The sequence below is a fragment of the Pezoporus flaviventris genome, unplaced genomic scaffold (assembly GCF_033815535.1).
Source record: "Pezoporus flaviventris isolate CSIRO_AGI_PZ_B2104156 unplaced genomic scaffold, CSIRO_AGI_Pfla_v1 ptg000036l, whole genome shotgun sequence".
Classification (NCBI taxonomy): domain Eukaryota; kingdom Metazoa; phylum Chordata; class Aves; order Psittaciformes; family Psittacidae; genus Pezoporus; species Pezoporus flaviventris.
In genome coordinates, this window is record NW_026892584.1 from 17,296,719 (window position 1) to 17,319,197 (window position 22,479).

The 22,479-nt window shown below is 36.8% G+C and overlaps 1 protein-coding gene across 6 annotated transcripts in view; it reads left to right on the forward strand.

Annotated features, from left to right (window-relative positions):
- The window catches only part of FMN1 (formin 1), a 188,004-nt gene that overhangs the window by 60,245 nt on the left and 105,280 nt on the right, over positions 1-22,479 (forward strand). For 4 of the 6 annotated variants that reach the window (XM_061463381.1, XM_061463384.1, XM_061463382.1 and 1 more), the window contains 2 exons: positions 9,321-9,353; positions 19,617-19,678. In XM_061463381.1, the coding sequence (XP_061319365.1) occupies positions 9,321-9,353; positions 19,617-19,678 (95 nt within the window). The remainder of the gene's footprint in view (positions 1-9,320; positions 9,354-19,616; positions 19,679-22,479) is intronic. The other 2 variants (XM_061463385.1, XM_061463387.1) reach the window with 1 other exon arrangement.

Here is a 22,479-nt window from a genome sequence, read left to right on the forward strand (position 1 = left end):
TTTAATCTTGTTTAATACGGAGATGGTAATAAGTCATAGTATTATCTGGAAAAACAAGACTTTGTTTTAGATGTGTTGTTTGCTGTTGCTTGTTAAGCATCTGATTTTTAAAAGTAAGCAGTGAAGTCTGCATTGAAACCTAAATGCTTGCCTGTAGAAATTTATGAGGAAAGAAGTGGGTTTCTGATGAATTAGATTATCAATTTTTAACGGGGTTCTGTTCAGTTGAGTGACAGAATAATGAACGAGTGGAAACCTGACTGCCTTAGAATGTGAGGGGCAGTGACCTGCTGGAATGTAGTCTGGCTGCAGTTTTTTTTTCAGGTACTGTCCAGAATAAAGGTAATGGATACAGATTATTGCAACTTGTGTGTAAACAGAGGAATACTTATATCTGCTCAGGTCACTTTTATAACTAGCTATGTATGTTGTCCTATACAAATGTATGAGAGAGTGTGTCCAAAGTGCAATGCTAACGAGTTACCAGATATGCTTTCCACAGAAAAATATTTCTTATTTTTTTGCGTGTGTTGTAGGTAAATATTCACATGACATTCGTACAAGGGAAACAAAAACATTATTGTAGCTACTGCAACTCTGTTTCAAATGTGTATTTTTAAATATAAACAGGAGGCCTTGTTACTCAAATCAGTCAGAAATTCTGGAATTGTCTGAAGTATCAAAAGGAAAGGCCATAGACCATCTGTTCTTTATATACATGGAGATCTTGGAAAATAACCACCTAGAAAGGATTAAGTGCAATTAAATCCCAAGCTTTTATACTACCTTGCTGTGAGAAATCGTACAGGGTAATACTGTATGGTTCTTTCCAGCTCCAGTAGATATCCATTTGGCCTTGCATATGAGAAGGAACAAAAAGGAGTAATGTATCTACTGCTTTGTATTATTTAGTGTATTACTTCTTTCTCCCTCAGTTTTCTCTGCCTCAATCTTCCTTTTTTTGTAAAGGGGGCATAATATTGGAAGTATAAAAGTTGCTGGAAGGTTCATAAACTTCAGTTTTGAGAGGAACAGCATATACACAGAATTGAATTTATGGTGTCTGGGAGTCTGTCAATAGATGACCAGGACAGGGATGCAGCTGTTTACAGAGAGTGCTACAGGCTCTTTCTGTTACTCTTAGGTTCTTGTTATAGACTTGCCATATTTAATTTTACCCAAATAAGTATTTTTTCTGCTAATGACTGTAATCATCTGTGGCAAAAACATAATGATGAAACAAAAAAAGGAAGGGGAACAGAATTAACAAAAGCTGCAGATTCTACTACTTGTAGAGAAATTAGGTCATGTTTTCCTGAAATTTGAATAGGAAGGGCAGACTGGCTTAAAGCCCATGTAAATTGTTGCTCTTTTGTTACTGTGATATTTTGGGTGGCAGTGTCATCAACATGCTAATGGTTAGTTTGCTAAGTCAATTTTTTATACAGACCAGATTCTGCAGTTCATTAGTCACTGCAGTGTCTGGCAGAGAGAGGCATTTGAATCAAAACAAACTGGTGATGATTCAGCTAAGATGAGACAGAAGCAGGAGCTTTTAAAGGAAATTGGGAAAGGCCGTATTTGCAACATATGTTAGGAGTGCAGTGGAGCTATAGGTGTACCTCAGTCGTTAGCAGGTTTATGTTTCTCATGGATGCCCAGAAAGCAGTTGTGGCAGCAAGGACACTGCAAGCAGTTGTAAGTTGCGTATGATGGATCAGTTACATTCTGGTTTTCTGAGTGAAAGGGTGTCTGTTTTAAAGCACTATGCTAAGGAATTAATTTCTGCAGTCTTCTGCAAGTGAAGCAAGGTACTGCTCATGAGTAGTGCTGACACTAAAAAAACAGGAGTTCCTATTCAGTGTTGGTTTTATTGCTGGGGGAGGATGGACAGGTTTTGTGTTTTTTCTTTTAAAGAATTTTAAAGTGGCAATATGGCATTACTTCTAAACTCACTATCTTTTCTCTGACAGTGGTTGGTACCTTCAAAGTGCATGTGTATACGGGCATTTGCTCTCATTAGCCTTTCTATCCAAAATTCCTGCCCAGCCACCAGTGCTTCATAGTGGACTTCTTAAAATATGATACAAAGCAGATTAATGATCACATTTAAACTGACTAGTCTCAAGCAATCTCAACGTGAAACTCTGTTTCTTACCCCAGTGTCTTGTCCTGACAGCTAAGGTCAACTAAAAAAAATCTTGATTTCAGAATAGAGCCCAAAAATTGTGTTTGGCAGGAATATTTGTGATTCCAGTCTTCCTCCACTTATGTTCCTGAACAGGTGATTACCAGTAACATAAGAAATGCTGAAGTGACCTGTTTTACCTTTCAGTCTATGATTTATGTTAGTGTTTTAATTTCTGTGATTAAGAGCTTTATCTACCAAAACAATAGGAATCTGTATACAAACAACAACAGTAGGCTGAATTATTAGGTAAGTATTCATTTAGCACAGCTTTATTTGAAGCTTAAACAAAATGCATCTGTCACAAGTGCGGTCATACTCAAGGGTAAATCTATGGACATAAGTCTTTGCACTTAGAGTACAAGAATATGTACTTATTTTATGAGGTTGCATTTGCCATGAGAAATCAGTGTTTTGAGTAACACTGAAAATTTGAAAGTTGGATTGCTGTAATCTTTCTTACAGTTCTGCACCAAGTCTTTGATTTATTTCCTTCATCCACATTCATTCTTTCCATGCATTACGGCAGCTCTGACAGGAAGGTAGGGACACTGAGGGAGAGGATTCCTGGCTTTTTGATCTCTTCTCGCTTCCTTGCCATGTTTTTCCTCATTGTTCTTGTTGCCTGATGGAAGCAAGAAATTCAGGCTTAATTTGGCCTATGCAGCAGACATCACAGTGACTCATAGCAGCTTGGAGGAGTAGCTAACTCCCTCCTGAAGCTTGTCGTCTGGCTTGTTGTGTGGGAAACCAGCTGAAAAGCAAATGGACCTAACAAGGAACACATGTGTCAAGCTGACTAGGCCTGTTAGGAATATTAGAAGTGAAAGGAGGTAGTGAACAAATATAACTCTGCAATATGTTTTTTTCATGCCTTTGATACCGTCTTGTGTAGTCACAGTATTGTCTACCCCAAGACCCAAATCTTGAGTTGTAAATTTTGAATTAAAAGGATGATATTACTATGTTTTCTTAATCCTTTAATTCCTCTGTTTCCATAAAGCAACTGACTGCATTGTCAACTGGCTCTCTGTAATTAGCACAAGCTGCTTGCACGGTTCTCTAGAGAAACTGGAACTTCTTTGAAGTGTGTCAGTCTAAAATAGATGAAGTCCAGAAAGTCTGTAGTGCTTTACACTGTTTATATCCTGGAAGACTAGAAGAAAAGTATTTTAATTTATAGTTACAGGTTAATTCCATGGGAAACTACCAAGCAGTCAAAGACATTTCTGTGCATATTTCTCTGGTCCTAAAGTTCTGCTTTCATTAAAAGTTTCTTTTTCTTCCATAATTCTTAGAGCGATTTCTCCCATTTTTAAATCATTAAATCTGATACAAGGGTAGATGTGTCAGCCATTAGGTATGGTAAGAGTATCTATCCAGGCAGAGGAGACTGTCTATACTGAGTGAACTCATCTGTGACAGTAGATCACGTAGAATCCACACATAATGAACATCTCAGCTGCTGCATCGGTGTATGTCAGCACTTGCAACCTCTCACATCCAAGACGAGGACTTTAGACATGAGTTCTGCTGCTCATAAAACTATTTGTGTTTGAAGAACAATCTCCATATTAAGGTGGTATAGATATACAGATCCTGTGATTCCTGTTAAAATTGCATTTTAGCCATTAGAATTAACATAGTTTCTTATACAAAACGGAGACAGTTTAGTCTTTTGCTTAAGCAAAAAAGAAATTTCAAGTGATGACAGAAGTATTTGACATTCCTGCTGGAGAAAATGCAATTTTAAAAAAATCAAGTTGAAACATTAATCTATTAGTGCTTTTTTTTTCCATTACATGTTCTCCTGTTAATTCAAATGTCTATATTTAATACTAAAAACCCCTGTTCTCTCACAGTCTGTCTATTCATCATCCTTAAATCTGCAGTGAGGTAATGCTGCTGTAATTTCTGTGACAGCAGTCTGATGCTGTAAGCACATTTCAGGGTAAATAAAATCAGGAGGTGACTGAGAAAGCTTTTGTTAAAAAAATGTGTCTAAGTAAGTGGTGACTTAAATACAAATTAATGGCAGAGTTTTATTACCAAATCCCTTACGCTCTTGGTTCCCATTACGAAGTCACTTTATGCTCATGCTGTAGATGCAGAGAATAACCAGCTTATGTGAGAGAGAGAGGCATAATGGTCTGAACAAAATGATGAGAGATAAGAACATGATTTCTTATCTTTCTTTAACATAAGCGTCCTTTTTAGCCTTGAACAATTTGTCTCTAAAAAAGGCGTAATGCTGATGTTGTTAGTGTTCTGAAGGAAGTTGTTGTAACAGTGGCTGCTAACAGTTGATTTCAGTTTAAAATAAAAACTTGACTTTTTCTAGTACTTTCAATTTATTTGATTTCACTGTGGTATTTGGGGTTTAGTTCTGGGATTCTATTATAGATTTTATTGTCATGAATTAGATAAAGCAGGACTACAGTAAGCAGGATATTATGCATCAGTTGAAGGTAGTGTTTTTCTGGTTTAATGGTCACCGACCAGTTGCATGTAACCTCAGAGTGCAGGTAGACTGCATAAAGGGTTTCTAAATTGTTTTACTATATTTTACTGAATTTATTGTGCAGCATGACAGGTGTATTTGGCCATGTTATGTTAGTGTTTCATATTTGACAAATACCCTAGTTTGTTATTGAGAAGCTGAGTTTTTATTACAAGATTGTTTTAGCCATATCATATTCCTCTAGAGTAACAGCAACATTTTGTCCCCTTACTTATGCCAATGAAAGCTATAATTTTATGGATACGGAAGGTACTGGTCATAGTGCTGCTTGGAAATCCCTGTAGTCTCAGACAAATGTGTTGTGCATATGCTGATCAATGCAGCAGATGCTTTTCTGGGTATCTTGTAGCTCTGTCTCTTAAGATTTACTTTGAAAATATTACCAAAAAACTTCAAAGCCAAGCATGCAACAGAATCTTCCTTTTCTCTCCCCACCTCAGCTGATACAGTCATTCACACTGTGCCTCCTGAGACAGGAACAAAAAGGTAGGCCCCTGTTAATGCTGAAGATTTGTGGTTAAGATGCTTGTATTCCATTTCCAGCCCTTTTGCTGCTTCCTGGAATGACTTCAGGAAAGTTGTGAGACTTTTCTAAGCTTCAATTTACCCATCTGTAAAATTAGGATAAGAGTCCTGACCTATTTTTCAAGCCAAATTCAAGTCCTTTTTTATGTTCATGGGCTATTAGCACTAGATAGAAATGCAGAATTGAAAAGAATACTGACTTCCTAAACTTCAATCTGCAAAAAAGCACACTTATAGTATGGGAACTGTGCCTATGGCCAAGTGGTAAAATGTTCATGGCCTCCTATACACTGAGAATGATATCATATGATGAGGCAGAAGAGTTATGCTCCACTTCTTCAATGAAAATCCCTCCTTTATTCCTCTTATGCATACCACCTATAGAAATGTAGTGATTTTTGCAATGCCTATTGTTTTGGGGTCTGGATGCATCTATTGCAGCAGCTGCCTGACCAAGGCATGTTTTACAGTATTCAAAGCCATATCTGGAATGCATACACAGCTATAGATACCATGCTTAAGAACATAGAGAACAGCTTTGGTCCACTCAAAGTCGAAACTTGATTTTTAAACCCCATTTTTCCTAGTGAGAAGATTAATCTATTATCTGAATATAATAAAGGCAAGTTCTATGAATTGTTTCTTTTATTGTAGATTTTATTTTTAAGTGTAGGGTCCTACCAGTGCAACATGGCAAAGCCCAAAACAGTCACAGGGTTTTGTGAAATGAGTCTTGTTATATAATGGGAACACAGTGAAAGAGCGACTGTGTACAGCACAGGAAGGACAACTTTGTATTTTATTTCCATTCTTCTATTTCAAAATATATGAGGCACTTTGTATAACAGAAATGCCTCTGAGTTTTACTGAATTCACTTTTGTGTTCTCCAGTTTCACTCTTCATGTGATTTGAAGTTCTGGTTGGCCCAGCATTTAAACATGAGAGATGTAGGTGCTGGACTATATGAAACACTGGGCCTCAATACCTGGACACTTTCTGAAAATTTGTACTTGGATTTAGAAATGCATTTTGGGTTTCTTTTTAGTTGACTTCAATACCATTCCTGCCAAGTTTACACCCTCTGCTATGGCACAGACATGTATTCTCTTACCTGTAAAAAGCCCAGCTCCTAGTTTTGTATATATCCATGTGCTAAGTTTGTCAACAGCTCTAAACTTGAGAATTGATGAGAATATGTTAAGTGATGTGCCTATGTGTGTGGATGTGTAGTATGCCTACATTCACCCACATACCCACCCATATTTGAATAAATATAATGCACGTGTAGTAGGCATGCATTCTCAATGTATGCCTACTATATATAGTATACAGCAATTGTGAAGGTGTTATAGATCTAGAATAAGTGCTTTGTATTTTATATTTGTGCTAGATGAAGTAGCTAGAGTCTAGAACTCTTCAAAGAAATTCTTCAATAAATTTGTTCCTTGTGTTTGCTGGTAAGGTGTTTTTTGTTTGCCGTATTGCGTTAGTGAATATCGTCCTAGAATAGACTGGTTTTGTAAAGACAAAGTAGGATATTTATTGAGGAAGAAATCATCTTGTATGTCCCCAGCAGCTGCACCTCTAACGCTGCTTTTCTGGGAGGGTGAAAATGAAAAGTGAAGCTATTTATTTCCCCTATCAGGTAAATGAACTGTAGCTGTAACCTCTCACAGGAGAGGAACGGTCAAGTAGGTAAGTTACTCAGGTGACTGCTTCTGAATAGTGCTTTATGCTGCTTTGCAGTCAGAAAGAGTAAGAACTATTTTCTTCATTTCCATAACGGAGAATTAAGGGGTTGCTGTTTTTTCCTTCTGGAAGCTGCTTTTCTGTGGGCATCATTCTGTTGGTTGCTCTCAGGGAATTCAATGAGTGTTGTAAAATTACTTAATTTTCTATAGTAAGTTAACTTTTGTAATCTTCTCTATTATCTGAATATCTGGACACAATTTAGACAGAATTCTGTCTTGTTTAGGTGTGTTTATTCTCCATGTGTTTCCGTTCCTCACATCTTCCATGTGTCTCCGTTCCTCACATCTTCCATGTTTGTACTGTACCAGGATCTTTAAGGTGCTGAAAATAATTGCAGTTTTAAGTGTGAAAGGTTCTTCCTTCCCTTAAAAGTCTAAATAACTAACTAACTAAATAAGTTGAAGTGAAGGATGTCTGCTCATTTCCTAGTATGGAAGATTGACATCCTTACATGTGTTGAGTTATGGAGCTGGGAAGTAAAGAAAGGAGGACAGATAGTAGATGGAATGGGGTGAGAAGGATTTAGATAACGGGTCGAAAGTGCGTTCAGTATTGTTTTAGCTAATCCCCTATCCCTAAAAAAAATGGTTAATTCTAAGAATTTCTTCAATCACAAATCACTTTTGATTTCCTAAACCTAAAATTAAATGCAAAATTTGTTCAAATTGGCATTCAGAAAGTTGAAGGAAGTCAGTTTTTCATAAACCTAAGCTTTGTGCTGCTACTGACCAATCATCTTCTAAAAAAAATGTGTAGGCCACAATTTGTCTTAAAATGTTGCATTCATGTAGCTTTTCAAATAAATGTTTGTGTTTCTCCCAGTGTAACTTCTGTGTAAAATCATGCATTATAAACACCATTCCAAAACTGAACAAATGCCGTGTTTTGAAAATTGCTCATGACTGTGCTTATTGGATGAAAAGTCTGAAAATTTACTGCTTTTTAGTACTCTAGCCTGAAAAAGGCCGTAAGATCTCATCAATGCGCCTGTAAAAACCAATGTATAAATAATGGAAAAGGTGTAGCTGCGGTGTGTAGATTCCCTTCTGACACCTGGTGGCTGAAGGGGAAAACTACATGGGGAAAGAATGGGGGAGGAAACAGGCTGTTGTAAACGGGAATGCTGAAAACGATGGCTCCAAGGGCTGCCAAGGAGGGAGAAGAAATTAAGAAACCCTCACTGTTCTGAAATTTAATGAATCAGCTAATGATTTCCTTTGTGCTACAGGGTGTGGTACATCTCAAGAGAGGTAGGTTGTACTCGGGTTTCCCAGCTTTTGTTCTCTCATTACTTCTAAACTGTGTTAATATTATTTTGCATGTTTCCACACACTGAGATGAATGTGCAAGACTTTTTACAAAAAAGAATGCACTGACAAGAAGTGGCTATATGGGTAATTTATCTTCGGAGCTTTTACTTTCGGCTTGAAGTTTTGAGATCATGGCAGAGAAGGTTCGTTCCTGAATTGCTTGTGTAAAGTTTGAGGAACAATTAATTTATTTGAAATACGGGTTACGCAGATTTCTGTGTGAAAGGTTTTCATTTGAAATTTTATTTAAAATTATTCAAGTGAGTAAGATGTTTTATTTTGAAAGAAGAAAAGGTATTTTTTGCACAGCAGTTTTGACACAATAATACTGAAAAATATTTGAAAGTGTATACTTGCATTTTGAAACAGTTTTGGAAAATTGCCATTCAAAACATTGTCACCCACTATTCCCATTATTCTCAAAGTTGGAAGGTTAAATTTTCAGGTCAGCAGATTTACGAGTGAATCCTTGTACCTGTTCTTTTAGAAACAGTGATGAGCAGTATAGCTTGCTCAGTGTTATGACAAAGATTTACATGAGCATATATTGTCTATATTTGTAAACGTTATTTCTGCTCTCTATTCAGATAATTTCCGTGTAAATATACAATTGACATATGCTAATCACAGGATGTCCAAAACATCCCAGTGTTATTTCATGCTTAGTTTTCTATGTATTAAGGAAAAGCAGGCATATTATAGTGTGTATTTTCTTTGCGAAACAGTGAAGCATGCATGCTTCAGACTTCACTAATCACTAGTAGTATTTGATATGCTTTATTGCTACCACCCGGTACCATATGTCATACATTAGTCACTGTTACTGCACAGTCTATTTTTTTGTGTGTGTGTTTGTGTTTTAGAAACAACTTAAAAAGCAAAACTAGGCATTCTTGAAAGTTTTCCACCCCTATCTTGCGTCTTCTGCCAGACTCCCTGCTAGAATATGTATTTAATGAGTGTAAAAATAGAAATTCACGGTATGAAGCTTAAATACGGCCTTACTTATGCTTTTGTCTCTAGCTCACCTCAAGCTTTACAAGGAGGGACCACCAGGTGGGTGGAACAGTGTAATGTTGTCCGTCTGTGTCTAGTCTTTGGTCTCTTTTGTTACTGTGAAGGCAATATTTACCTTTCCTTGATGGAGTAAAAATGATCAAGGTGAAGTCCACAGTACCTACCACCGTTTAGGACTAAACATTTGATAAAGGCTACAGAAGTTCTGTAAGATAGATGAGGAACTATTTCCAGAATTCTAGCTTACATTACTTCACTTTCAGTGGCCACCATCCCATTAAAGTGAGTGGAATTTAAGTTGATTTCGTTGACTTCAGATCCATCGCACAATGCTGAGTGTGAAATTTTACAAAGTTAAGATTTGAAGTACGATTAGAGCATCACCATTGAGAACTGGTGTATTACCTTCTCTTTTTTTTTTTTTTTTTTTAATTCTTTCTCGTTTTATCTTGTCTGTGGGCAAACTCCAGGTAAATATGAACCCATTTGAGAGATAATCTGTGTAATAATTGGGCTTGTTATAATCTAGCAGTGCTTACTCTAAAAATCTTTGAATAAAAGACTGGAGATGTAGCAAAAATCGAGCTGGAAAAATGCTTTCTGAGTTGGTGGGCTATGGTACTCCATTGTGAGATGTATCTTGTATAAAACAGTGGTAACAGTTGAATTTAAGCAAAAAGACAAGGTGAAATGAATTGATAAGTAATGAGAAATATTGTAGTAGCATACTTTTACCGCTTTGAATGAATATTGCTCATCAAAAATGCCAGCTGAAGTTTTTTTACAAGAACTAAATTTGCCCTGTGTGCTAGTTTAGTACTAGCCAGTTTGGTGGATGATAGATTTTACTTTTCCATAACCTTATTACTGGACATAACCTTGTATTTGGGTATACACTGGTTTTTATTCAAAAGAAGAGCACATTTAATACTGCCAACAAAATACAATAAAATCCCATGGAAATCCCAAAATACAATAAAATCTCTATAATTGTTTGAGGGTTAGTTAGATACTAACTGATAATATCATTAGCAATGAATCTGTAGAGATGTCTTTTGAAGGAAGATTTAACTGTGCTTTAAGAAAGGAGATGAACAATGTTAACCTGACTCATGGAAGTTTATTTCAGATATAGCACCTACTGTGTCTTTCTGCATTTTCTTGCTCAGTTTTGTATCCCACCAAGAGTAGGACATACAGAGCCCTAGCCATTGTTGGATTTCAAATGAAGCTTAAGGAACTTACTTTGAACAAAACTCTCATGACTTGGAAACTCCTTTGAAGTAGGTCTTTCAAACTATCGAATTATTATTGAATGAGTGATAAGTAACTGAAGCTGAGTTGGAACTTGGTTCATTTTAAAAGAGGATTTTCTGGTAGTATTTCTCTCTTTTTCTACAATGAGTTGTCTTCTGCACTTGCTTGCTGAAGTAACTAACATAACTGAATAAGGCATGTTTCAAAGCATTTGTATTTTTCCATGTATGTGGAAAAGAAAGAAACTGACATCTTCTGTAGGGTCCTTCTGTGACAGTGGAGATAGAAAGTGGGTTTTGTGATATTTTAGTTGAAGACTTGACTAGTTTTATTTTGATGTCATGAAGGTGGTGAACCTGTGTACTTTTTATAAATATGCTGCTTTTTTGATACGTACGAGTTTATGTAATCCATAATGTACAGAAAGTACTCAGGAATTTCCATCTGCCTTTTTTCTAAAATAAATATTTGAATGCAAGCTTCCAGAAGACATTCTGAAATGATGAAGTGCCAACACCTCAGTGATTAAAACACCCATTCCGAAGAACCGGAAGTTGCTTTTGAGTAACCCTCTTAGTGTAATGTATTCCCTCAGTATCTGTAGTCTGTTTTCTCCTTTATTTCTCTAAGTTAAGAAACTGTCATTAGACTGTGTATGGATGATCAGTATTTGTTTATTCATTAAGCAGTTTCCTGTTCTTGTGCTTTTCAAACAATTACGGTATGGCAAACTGCTATAAATTCCAAAGGATTAAGGTTTGTTTTCTTTTTTTTTTTCTTTTTTTTTTTTATCCTTTTTTGTACTTGAGTTAGGAATACTAAACAGGTGTTGTTGGTGAATATTCAATGTGTTTATTTTACAAGACTTATAGACCAAGCTTATGACCAGTATAAACTCTTGATTCATTATTATCACTGAAGAAGTAGTTAGTCCTTAATTGTACCATGAAACACCGTTTAGATGATGATGCAAGTGGACATCATATTAGAAGAAATAAATCCAAAGGACTTTGAAGCCCTGTGCTGTTCCCTTTGAAGTTCCATAATGAAAGTCTGCTCATGTTTGTTACAGCTGCATGAATACTTCTGAGGAAATAAGACAGAGTTCAGATGATTTTTGCATTAATTAAAGCAACTTATATCGGAGTTTGTTATAATTTCCCTGCATATAGATCAGTGATCTTAGCGTAGGAAACTTAAGTTGTCTACAGAAATTGTCATTAAGTGGACTTCCGAAGAGTCTGGTCTTGTTGACAGACTCATCTCTTGCTAACAATTCAATTTCTAGCATTTCCCATTTCCCTCACTTGAAGTAGATCTTACTGTACAGAACTCTGGTGGTGAGGTCTAGAAACACTTAGGCACTAAGAGTTAAACACCATGTGTGTGATTTACTGCTTGCTTGGAGACTGGGCAAATGAGCTAGCTATTACATTTGCCTGTCCCATAGGAATGTCATATTTTTTCCCTCCTTTCCAATGAAACAAAAAAGTAAACAGTATGTTAGAATTGTTTGTGGATCAGAAGAAGAAAATCCTACCACTCATCTCTACCCTAAAAAGCTGGAGTTCTGAGGTGAAGGAATTCTAGCCAATGCAATTTCTTGAACACAGTAAGCAATATTTACTGATCATACATATATACAGTTCAGATTTTGAAAGTGTTCTGAATTTGTAACTAGAAAGATTAGAGGTCTAATTATTTGGAAATTTTGTGTGTTTTAAAGGAGCCAGTTCAAACTAAACGCTCCATTCAATATCCTTAGCACCTCGATGTCCTAGCTCAGCTTTCTTTGTAGAAACCATAGACCCAAACAGGTCCACAGAAGTTACTGGGGTATTGCCTAGAGGCCATGTTTATCCTAGAAGGTCAGGATAAATGCAGAAGCTGAACAGCTGGTGCAATGCGTAGTGATGGACTCTGATATTCAGGTATCAATGGCCAATAATAGAATATGCTGCTGTTTTAGGTATTTGGGTTTTATTATTATTAAAGGTACATTTGAGCAGCTCTGTGTTACACATTTTATTTGCAAGATTAGCAGGGAGGGCAAAAACTTTAGAAAACACAGTGCTGTAAAAATAAGTCCAGTATATTGAGTACATCTTCCTTTGTTTCAGATTATTCTCTGTTAAAGTTTAAAACTGATAAAATACAATAGCTATCAAAAAGTATGTTCTTTTTGTTCAATTTATGTCAGGATAAGCAACTTCTCTCTATTGCCTTCCGTTTTTCCCCATGTATAAATTTTGGTGTTTGGTAACTTTTTCGGTTCCAAGTACTTTTATGTTTAAGTTGTTGTCAAGAAAATGTGACTAAAACTTGTTGTCGTACCTGCACACCCCTAACGTTCTTTAACGTATTTGTCCGTTCTTTGCTCCAGCAGCTGTGGTGTATAAGTGGTTGTAGGCATTTGTCTACTGTTTCACAATATTGTGTTATTTTCACACAGTTGACGTCTATGATTCTGTAATTAATTCAGTTTCTGCACCTTAGAGCATTTTAAGCCCTTTATTCACATCTTGTCCATCTTAATTATTCACCCATTTTTATTTTTCTGTTTTTGCTTTTTCAGCTTTTCTGTTGTGCTTCCACAATAATTCTCTTACCTGTTTACATACTATGCTTGATGTGGTTAAAGGACACAGAGTTGCTTCCTCCTTACAATCATTATCATAGAATCATAGAATAGTTAGGGTTGGAAAGGACCTTAAGATCATCTAGTTACAACCCCCCTGCCATGGGCAGGGACACATCACACTAAACCATGTCACCCAAGGCTTCATCGAGCCTGGCCTTGAACACTGCCAGGGATAGAGCATGCACAACTTCTTTGGGCAGCCCATTCCAGTGCCTCACCACCCTTACAGTAAAGAATTTTTCCTTATATCCAATGTAAACTTCCCCTGTTTAAGTTTGAACCTGTTACCCCTTGTCCTATCACTACAGTCCCTCATGAAGAGTCCCTCGCCAGCATCCTTATAGGCCCCCTTCAGGTACTGGAAGGCTGCTATGAGGTCTCCATGCAGCCTTCTCTTCTCCAGGCTGAACAGCCCCACTTTTCTCTGGCTGTCTTCATACGGGAGGTGCTCCAGTCCCCTGATCATCCTCGTGGCCCTCCTCTAGACTTGTTCCAACAGTTCCATGTCCTTTTTATGTTGAGGACACCAGAACTGCACACAATACTCCAAATGAGATCTCACAAGAGCAGAGTAGAGGGGCAGGATCACCTCCTTCGACCTGCTGGTCACGCTCCTTTTGATACAGCCCAAGATACGGTTGGCATTCTGGGCTGCAAGCGCACACTGCTGGCTCATGTTCATTTTCTCCTCAACCAACACCCCCAAGTCCTTCTCCGCAGGGCTGCTCTGAATCTCTTCTCTGCCCAACCTATAGCTGTGCCTGAGATTGCTCCGACCCAGGCGTAGGACCTTGCACTTGTCATAGTTAAACTTCATAAGGTTGGCATCAGCCCACCTCACAAGCATGTCGAGGTCCCTCTGGATGGCATTCCTTCCCTCCAGGGTATCAACTGAACCACACAGCTTGGTGTCATCGGCAAACTTGCTGAAGGTGCACTCAATCCCACTGTCCATGTCAGTGACAAAGATGTTGAACAAGACCAATCCCAAAACCGATCCCTGAGGGACACCACTCATATTTAGTTGTTTTAACTAAATTCCTTCTTGCAGTCTATTACTTTGCGATAGATACTAATTTCATGCTTTAACTGGAGCATTTTTTTAGTGTTGCAGTACCTTATGATAAAGAAAATGTTACAAAAAATTCTGTGCTTTTAGATCCAGATTTTTTTTCCTTATATACTGATATCTTTTTAGTTAATGTTATCTTTATATGAGCCATATTGCCAACATACTTTCAAATCATGAAGCAGACTGATACCATATCTGGAAGTTAGCTAAGGAAGAATGTTATCAGATTTGCAGTGGCTCTATCTTTGCAATAGTCAATGCTAAAATACTTGTCTAAAATCAGATAAAATACTAATTGTAATTTTTTTTTTCCAGCAGTTGTTTGTAGGCAGGACCAAATATAGTATGACTTTAAGTGAAGTTACAATACTTTCTAATATTGACTATATCTATGGGTGTAAACAGGATCATGACATTAGTCGTGATCAAATGTTCATGTTACTGTCAAAATTTAACAAGATAATCATTAGGAAAAAGACGATGAAAAACTGCATTAAAATAAAAATCTAGATTAAAATCTAATGAGACAAATTCACATGCAGAATAAAAGAAAATTATAGCCATAAATTGGTAAACTATAATTAAAAAAAAAGAAAAGGGTTATTAATGGAGTACAAAACTGCCACCCAGTGGAAGTGGCTAATTTTACATTTTCAAAAAGTCAGAGATCTATTTTCTTGTTACAGGAATGTGTAATATATTTACTAATTATGGAAATTGTTCCCAATGTTCTTGTTTTAATTGTAATTATATCTATCTATAGTAGAGAATAATATTTCAAACTAACAATACAGAAAAGGACACACTACTACTATGAGTGTGGCCGTCACCGGTGCTGGATAGAGGGGAAGGATCACCTACCTCAGCCTGCTGGCAAGAGGGCTCCTGACATAGCCCAGGACACTGTTTGCTGCCTTTTCTGCAAGGACACATTTCTGGCTCGTGTTCAACTTGGTGACCCCCAGGCGTTTTCTGCAAGCCTGTTTTCCAGCCAGTTACTCCCCAGCATGTCCTGGTGGCTGGGGCTTTTCCTCCTGCTGTGCTGGACTTCGCACTTCCCCTTGTTGAACTTCGTAATATTCTTGTCAGCCCCTTTCTCCAGCTTTTTGAGGCCCTTATGAATGGCAGCAAACCCCTCCAGTTTATGAGCCACTCTTTCCAGTTTTGTATCTTCAGGAAACTTGCTGTGGGTGAAGACACTGCAACCCTACACATTTTCATAAATGAACTGGAAAAGTGAGACTTGAGAAGGGGAAGTTTGCAGTTTTTTTTTTCATGAGATTTTTTTTTAAAAGTAAAATCTAAGATTGAGGGGCTATGCAATAAAATGGCAAAGGAAATCCAAAATACAGAGAAAATAAATACTAAATACATATAGAGAATAATGAACTGTGGTCTGATCATTACTCTCTAAAAAACAAGACCTTGATGTTAAAATAAATGGCAGCTCCGTGCTCTGTAGTGATCAAAAAGCAACTGAAGTGATAGGAAGTAGTAGGAAAGAAATAGGAGATAAAAATCTTCTAGATCATCATAATGCCATGGTATAAATGTCCACATTTTGAATTTCATGTGAAACTGTGGTTTTGCCAACTCATAGAGGGTACAGTAGAACTATAAAATGTTCAGGGAAAGATGGCAACTTTAATCAACAACTTGGAACATGTTCCTTATAAGGAAAGCCTGTGTAGACTAATATCCTTTCAACAGGAAAAGAATCAGTCAAGGAAATATATGATAGAGATCTCTAAAATTTTAAGAAACAGCAAATGGGTAATGGTGAACAGTTCTTCACTCTTTCTTCCAGCACAGGAATTGGAGACATCAAATGAACATAACAGGTACAGATTCAGAAGAAATAAAAGGGTCTTTACCTAACCTGCAATTAATTCTTTGCTGCAGGACATTGTCTGCTTGCAGCAGTTTTAAAATCAGCAGTGCACATTCATGGAAGAGGTATCCATTTGCATACTATTAAATATGCAAACAACTTCTGGTTAGGAAGTTCCTGAATTGCAAATCAGGTTGCTGTAAGAGTGTACTGGAAAGAGTGTACTACTACTTTTTTTTCAGGCTTTTAATATTTTACATGTCTGCCTTTTGGCTACTGAGACAGGATACTAGCAAAATAGGCTACGGGGTTTTCTCTACAGAGATTTTGTTCACTATGAAGCAGTATTTTTATTTCACAGTCACTGTGCACTGTTTCACTGTGCACTGTGGCAGGTCCCAGTTCACCTCTTCAGGAGCCTGAAGAAATAGGAACAAAAATAGCCTTTGCATTGTGTCCCCAAACCTATGTAGATTAGGGATATGTGATATGAGTAAGCCTGAAGTAAGATGGTTTTGCTTAATTCACTGCATTTGGGAGGGTTTTCTGGAAAGTTTCTGGTAAGAATTTCAGCTCCTTTTTAGAATCATAGAATTGTTCAGGTTGGAGAAGATCTCTTAAGATGAACTACAACCATTAACCTGGCACTGCTAGGTCCATCGCTAAACCATTCCTGAAGCATCACATATACACATCTTTTAAATACCTCCAGAGATGGTGACACAACCACTTAAATTTTATTATTATGATACTTTATATCATACAAAACTATAATTGTGATGTGATTTCTTTTTCATTATGTTATCGTACACACAAAAATAAATGCTTGAGAGGAATTAAAGGTACTTTGTTGGTTGTCGGCTTTTATCCAATAGATAGTTTCTTCTAGTTAAAAAAGAGACACTGGTAGAATGAAACAGAAGCAGCATATGCTGTAGAATGTCAGATTATGGCACTATTGACAGTCTATAGATATGTTACAGTATATCAATTTATGCAGTAACAGTATTTTAAGTAATTAGGTCTCTTAGTTCTTATAATCTAGTAATTTCCAAGCATATTTTAGAGGAATAAGTAAACCATAAAAGAATTGCTACCCTCTACTTTACCTCTGCTTTAGAACAAGGATTAAGCAAAGCAATTTCTGTAATGTCTTGTTGTTGGATTTTTCCGGCAGAAGTAATGAAAAATGCATGCCAACTTAAATTAAAATCATGGTATGTTGCAGAATGTCACAAAAATGACATATATTTAATAAAAAAAAATTCTTTAACTTTTTATGCTGTTTTAGGCTTCATCCATGGGGGTTCTTCCACCATTCTCTGATTGCACAAACATTTGTGCTAAGATAAGAAAATAAGCAACAGAGGCTGGTAATAGATAGACATGGTGAAAAATCTGCTTTTGATATCAGTACAGGTCTGCATCAGCATATGTGAAGTATGAGTCTCTTACCCAAATCCCAAAGAATCCTAAGCATTGAGCAGTCCCACGGGGAAGGTAAATCTTTTGCTAAGAGAGATCTGTATCCTTCTATTAACCAAACTAAGAACTGATCCTTAGCAGCATTTTCAAAGTCTGTTGTTTCCTTCAGTTCTCACGTGACCTTAAAGACCTAAACTTCAAGTCAAGATGTTCATACGATTCACACCCTGCAAACTGAGTGAGTGCTTAACCAGCTGAGGTGCCAGAAGGGTCTCAGCTTTTTCTGAGGACCTGATCCAGCTGTTTTGTTGAGTCCTGACAGGACTTAACGAAACAGCTTAACATTCACCTGTTAAGCCAGGTGAATGGACAAGCAGAGCCTGTGTCCGGAGGGAATATCAACCAGTCAAAGGAATTAAAAGCAGGAAATCTAAGACTCTGTAGACCTAACAGGTTCTGATTCCAGAAGAGCAGCCAATTTTCTCATGCTGGAAAGCTCTAAGTAAAGGCCTGTTAGAGAAGAAAGAGGAGTCAAGATAGATACTATTAGTAGCTGGAATCACCCAAGTTTTTCAATATACAATATATATACGTGATAAAATATTTATACATTGATATATACAATATCAATCCCTTTTCCTTTTAATTTTGTATATCAGTTCAGCTGCTTGCATATAGCTTCACCTGAGTTTAAAACCAATAGCTTTGTATTGACAGCTTCCGTGTCATACAGATTTCAGAGTGAAGACCAGATTATCTTTCCTTTCCTCTTTTCTCCGTCTTCTCCCAAGAGAAAAAAGAAAGAAAACAAGAAAAAACACCAAAGCACTGGAATATTTTACTGATCTGGTGCTTTGATCCATGTTTTGATGTTCTCATGTTGTTTCATTGATTCTAATGTTCCAGGGACCGTACAAACCCTTTAGTGTTAGAGAACATTCACAGTAAAATTGAAAGACTTTGGACTAATTTCAGTAGTTGTTTGGGTTTTTTTAAAGTTAGCATTTGATTCTTTTCTTAGTCGAGGAAGCAGAAGCCAAGCCAGGGAACTGGAAATACACTTTTGGATGAATTTTGATTTAGAAGCAGATAGAAGTGTGACTTTCACAGTCCAAGGATGAAGTCCAGTTGCTTGTTTGAGAGGACTGTAGCTTCTGGGCCAGTGTCTTACAGGAGAGAAGTTTCTCTTAAATCATTCCACAGGTGTAATGAAAGGTCTTATCTTTCTTCATCTAGCCATATGTAGCCATGGTATGGATTGAGGGAAACCATCGTATGAGACCCAGGTTCCAGAGTTTCATTTGGTAAATCTTCACCTTAACATTACAGCCATCACTAAACCTGTGTAATCAGTGCCTAACTTCCTAATTTTTTCATTGCTGATTTAAATTTCTTTGGCTTTAAGTTTCATGCTTTCAATTTTGTTATATCTTCAGATTTCATTGTATTGTTGCTAAATGGAAGAGCTGTTCAGTACCCTGTGAAGGTACTTGAACTCTGTAATTAATATTCGTCTGATAGAATTAAGGCAAAGAATTATTTGTGTCTCTTGCTCTTGGGTACGTTTCCAGGTCTTCATTTGTATTTGTGATTGCTTTCTTATCCAATTTGACTGTGATAGTGATTGTATGTCTACAGTTGACTTTAAATCATTGTATTTGATGCATGTTTTTTTAGAATTCAGGGGTGGGTATGTGTGCATGCATATGTGCATGCACGTCTTAATATCCTATCAGCTCTACATTTACCTGCAAACCTAAGCAAAACTAAAGTTTCTTCTTGTTATTTGAGTCTGATGTGTCTTCTCTGCACTTTCACCTCCCCGTTTGGAAGACCTATTTGTTTTATCCTCTACTTTCAGAAGCACCATGGAAAATGTGGTCATGGGGCCTTAGAAAATAATGCTGGTTACTGTGTTCAAATGTTCTTTTCCATCACCGTTGTTAAAGGTCTTTTATTTGAGAGCCTACATCTGTATTCTGGGCCCGGTGCTGTTGTATGAAGTACACTGTGCTAAAGATGGCACATTGTTTTCTGACTCTAATGGAATGTACATTTTTTTATTTATTTTTACAGAGTACCAAGCGGCCATTTTACATTTGAAGAGGGAACACAAAGAAGAAATTGAAACATTAAAGGTATACTTTTGTAGTTTGTTGTTTTTTTTTTCTTTCCCTGACTATAGTGCATTTTATGGATTTAAGTAATGCAAATACGTACATTAATATATGGTTTTCATCAAATGGTAAGAACTTGCTTCTTTCTAAAATTTGTTTTCAGTTGACTGCTCAGTTAAAATTAATCTAGTTAAAATCCATAGATGCACTCATATATGATGGCAAAAAGCAGTTTTTACGTGTTTCCCCTTTGTAGTTTTCATTATTGTTGTACTCTTAAATTCTTCCCTCTAACTCATCAGTGAAGTACTTTTACATTTGGTAATTATATTAAGGCTCTGGCATTTAAGTACTGACTTTCTCAGTGAAACATACTTCTGTAGAAGCAGTTTTCTGTCATTGTGAACTTAAAAATAGACACGATAATTCCATTTGTAAGACTCTCCAAAGGCCAGTTGAAGCAAGTATCCTGTCTCCAGCAGTGACCAGCAGTGGGTGCTTAGAAAATGCTTAGAGAATACGTGTAAGAAATATAGAGTGTAAGGGTAATGCCTTCTTCCTGTATACTGTTTTTTAGGTTTGATTTGGGCTGGGGGGGGGGGGCATGTTTAAGTGTCATTATTGTCTCTTCTGTGTTTGTACTACTATCACTGCCTCCATGGCCATTCCTTAGCAGCGTGCTGCTTGATTTTGGACCTCAGCCCAGCCTGGTGGCAGGTATCAGGTTCATTAAAGATGCATAGTGACTAAATTACTGAGAAATCCTGCCCTAGTATGCCATTTCCAGCAATTAGTTTGTCCAGGAATGACAAGGGCAACAAGAAAAGCTTCTATAGGTTCATTAATGTACATAATTCAGCTAATCGTCCACATGTAGATAATGTTTAGAAAGTGTGATAGAGATAAATACTTCGGTTTTACCCATCTTTTTTTAACTACATTTACTAGGTGTTGTGTTCAAAACATTCAATTTTTCACGTGTTATTTACAAACCCCTGAGTTTATATATCTTTAAGGCATTAAAACTATTTCCGTTCTCCACTGCTGATTTTTTTACTTTTCCTTCTCCTGCCGCTAGATGTCAGCTAAGTCTTGCGGAAGAAGTTCCAAAAGCATGTCACGGCTTCTCCCTGTGTTTGCAAATGTCCTATTTCCTTCTTAAACTGTGAGAGGATGTGTGGAGGTAGCATCCTACCCACTATCTGTGGATCTGGCACAGTCTTAGTTTTAGGTCAGAAAAAAGCTAGCACAATAGGTAAGGATCTATTGAGCAACAATAGTATCTATTGAGCAACAATAGTATCTATTGAGCAACAGTAGATTTTCTCTACAGGACCAATTCTATGCTATCTGTAACCAATGAAGTAGACAACAACGACTTAACATTAAATCAAAATATTGTAAATGGACCACTAACTTCTGAGTGGAAAGAATTAACTTGAAAGCAATATTCTGATTGCAGTACTCAGTAGTTAATCCAACAAATAGCTGCAAAAGGGTGCAGCATACTTTTTTTTTTCCCTGTACATTCATTTGATAAAATGAGTAAAAAAGTTATGTTTTCCCCTGACTTTTCCTTCTTCCCTTTCCCTTCCTCTCCAGCTACGTGGAAGTTTAATATTGCTTTTGTAAAATGGAATCAAAGTCCTAAGCTGTCCTATAACTCTGTACCCTATGTATGGATCTCTCTCTCTTGTACAGGTTATTTGGCTTCCACCAACTCACTACATCTTTTACATGTTCCCAAACTGAGAATAATGGTGGATTTAGCCATTACCACATTGTAGTGATACTACTCTGTATTATGCACATTGTGTAATATATGCTTTCAGAAATCGTACTAGATAATTGGTAACAATAACCTATAAAAAATATTATAATCAAATAATATTTCTGCACCTCTCAAAGTAACTCATTGCAAATTTTAGAAAGAAATACCTGTAACAGCATCTAACATATGAACGTAATATCTTATGAACATATTATCAAAACTTAATAAATAGTGAAGAGTAATGCAGTTGATGTATAACTGCCCATGACAGTATGAAAGAATAAGCCTCATTAAGGGGGGGAATGTTGGGTGTTCTGTGACCTTTATGATCTCCCTAGTAATGTTTGCATTTTTGCATTTTTGCAAAGGTTTCAAGAGCTGAAATGTAGAAGTGGGTAGAAAGCAATTTAGTTTTCACTGAGCTTGCTTACCTTTCAAAACAATTTTGTATAATAAATTCACCTTAAAGACTAGTGCCTCAAAGTGCCACAGAAGAAGGTTGAAAAATGTGCAAGAAAAAGTAATGTGAAAGGGAAAGACCTCTTTGGCTAGTTTGGGTCAGGTGTCCTGTCTTTACGTCCTTCTGGCTTTTTGTGCCTCTCCACACTGGCAGAGCATGCGAGACTGAAAAGTTAACAGCATTGTTCTCAGACTAAAGGGGAAACACAGCTCTGTACCAGCTACTAAGAAGGAGACAACTGTTAAGAGCTGAACCCAGGACACTGTTATATGCCAGTGCTTCTCAAAACCCCTTTTTTATGGAAGTGGGTGATTTCACTTTTATTTTGACAATTTAAAATGCCTTTTATTTATATGTAAAAGTGAAATTTCATTTCTGCTTCAGAAAGAACATAATAAATTAGATGCTTTAACACTAAATCAGAGCATTTTAAAACATTTGGATTTGTCTAAATCTTCTCTTTTGTAGATAGTCTAATACAATGAAGTGGATTTTTTTTTTTTTTTTTTAACCGACTCTATTGAAAAATTTCTGACCTGGATGAATAGGTAGGGATCTTTAGCATTCCCTTCTGGAAATGGAAACAAAAAA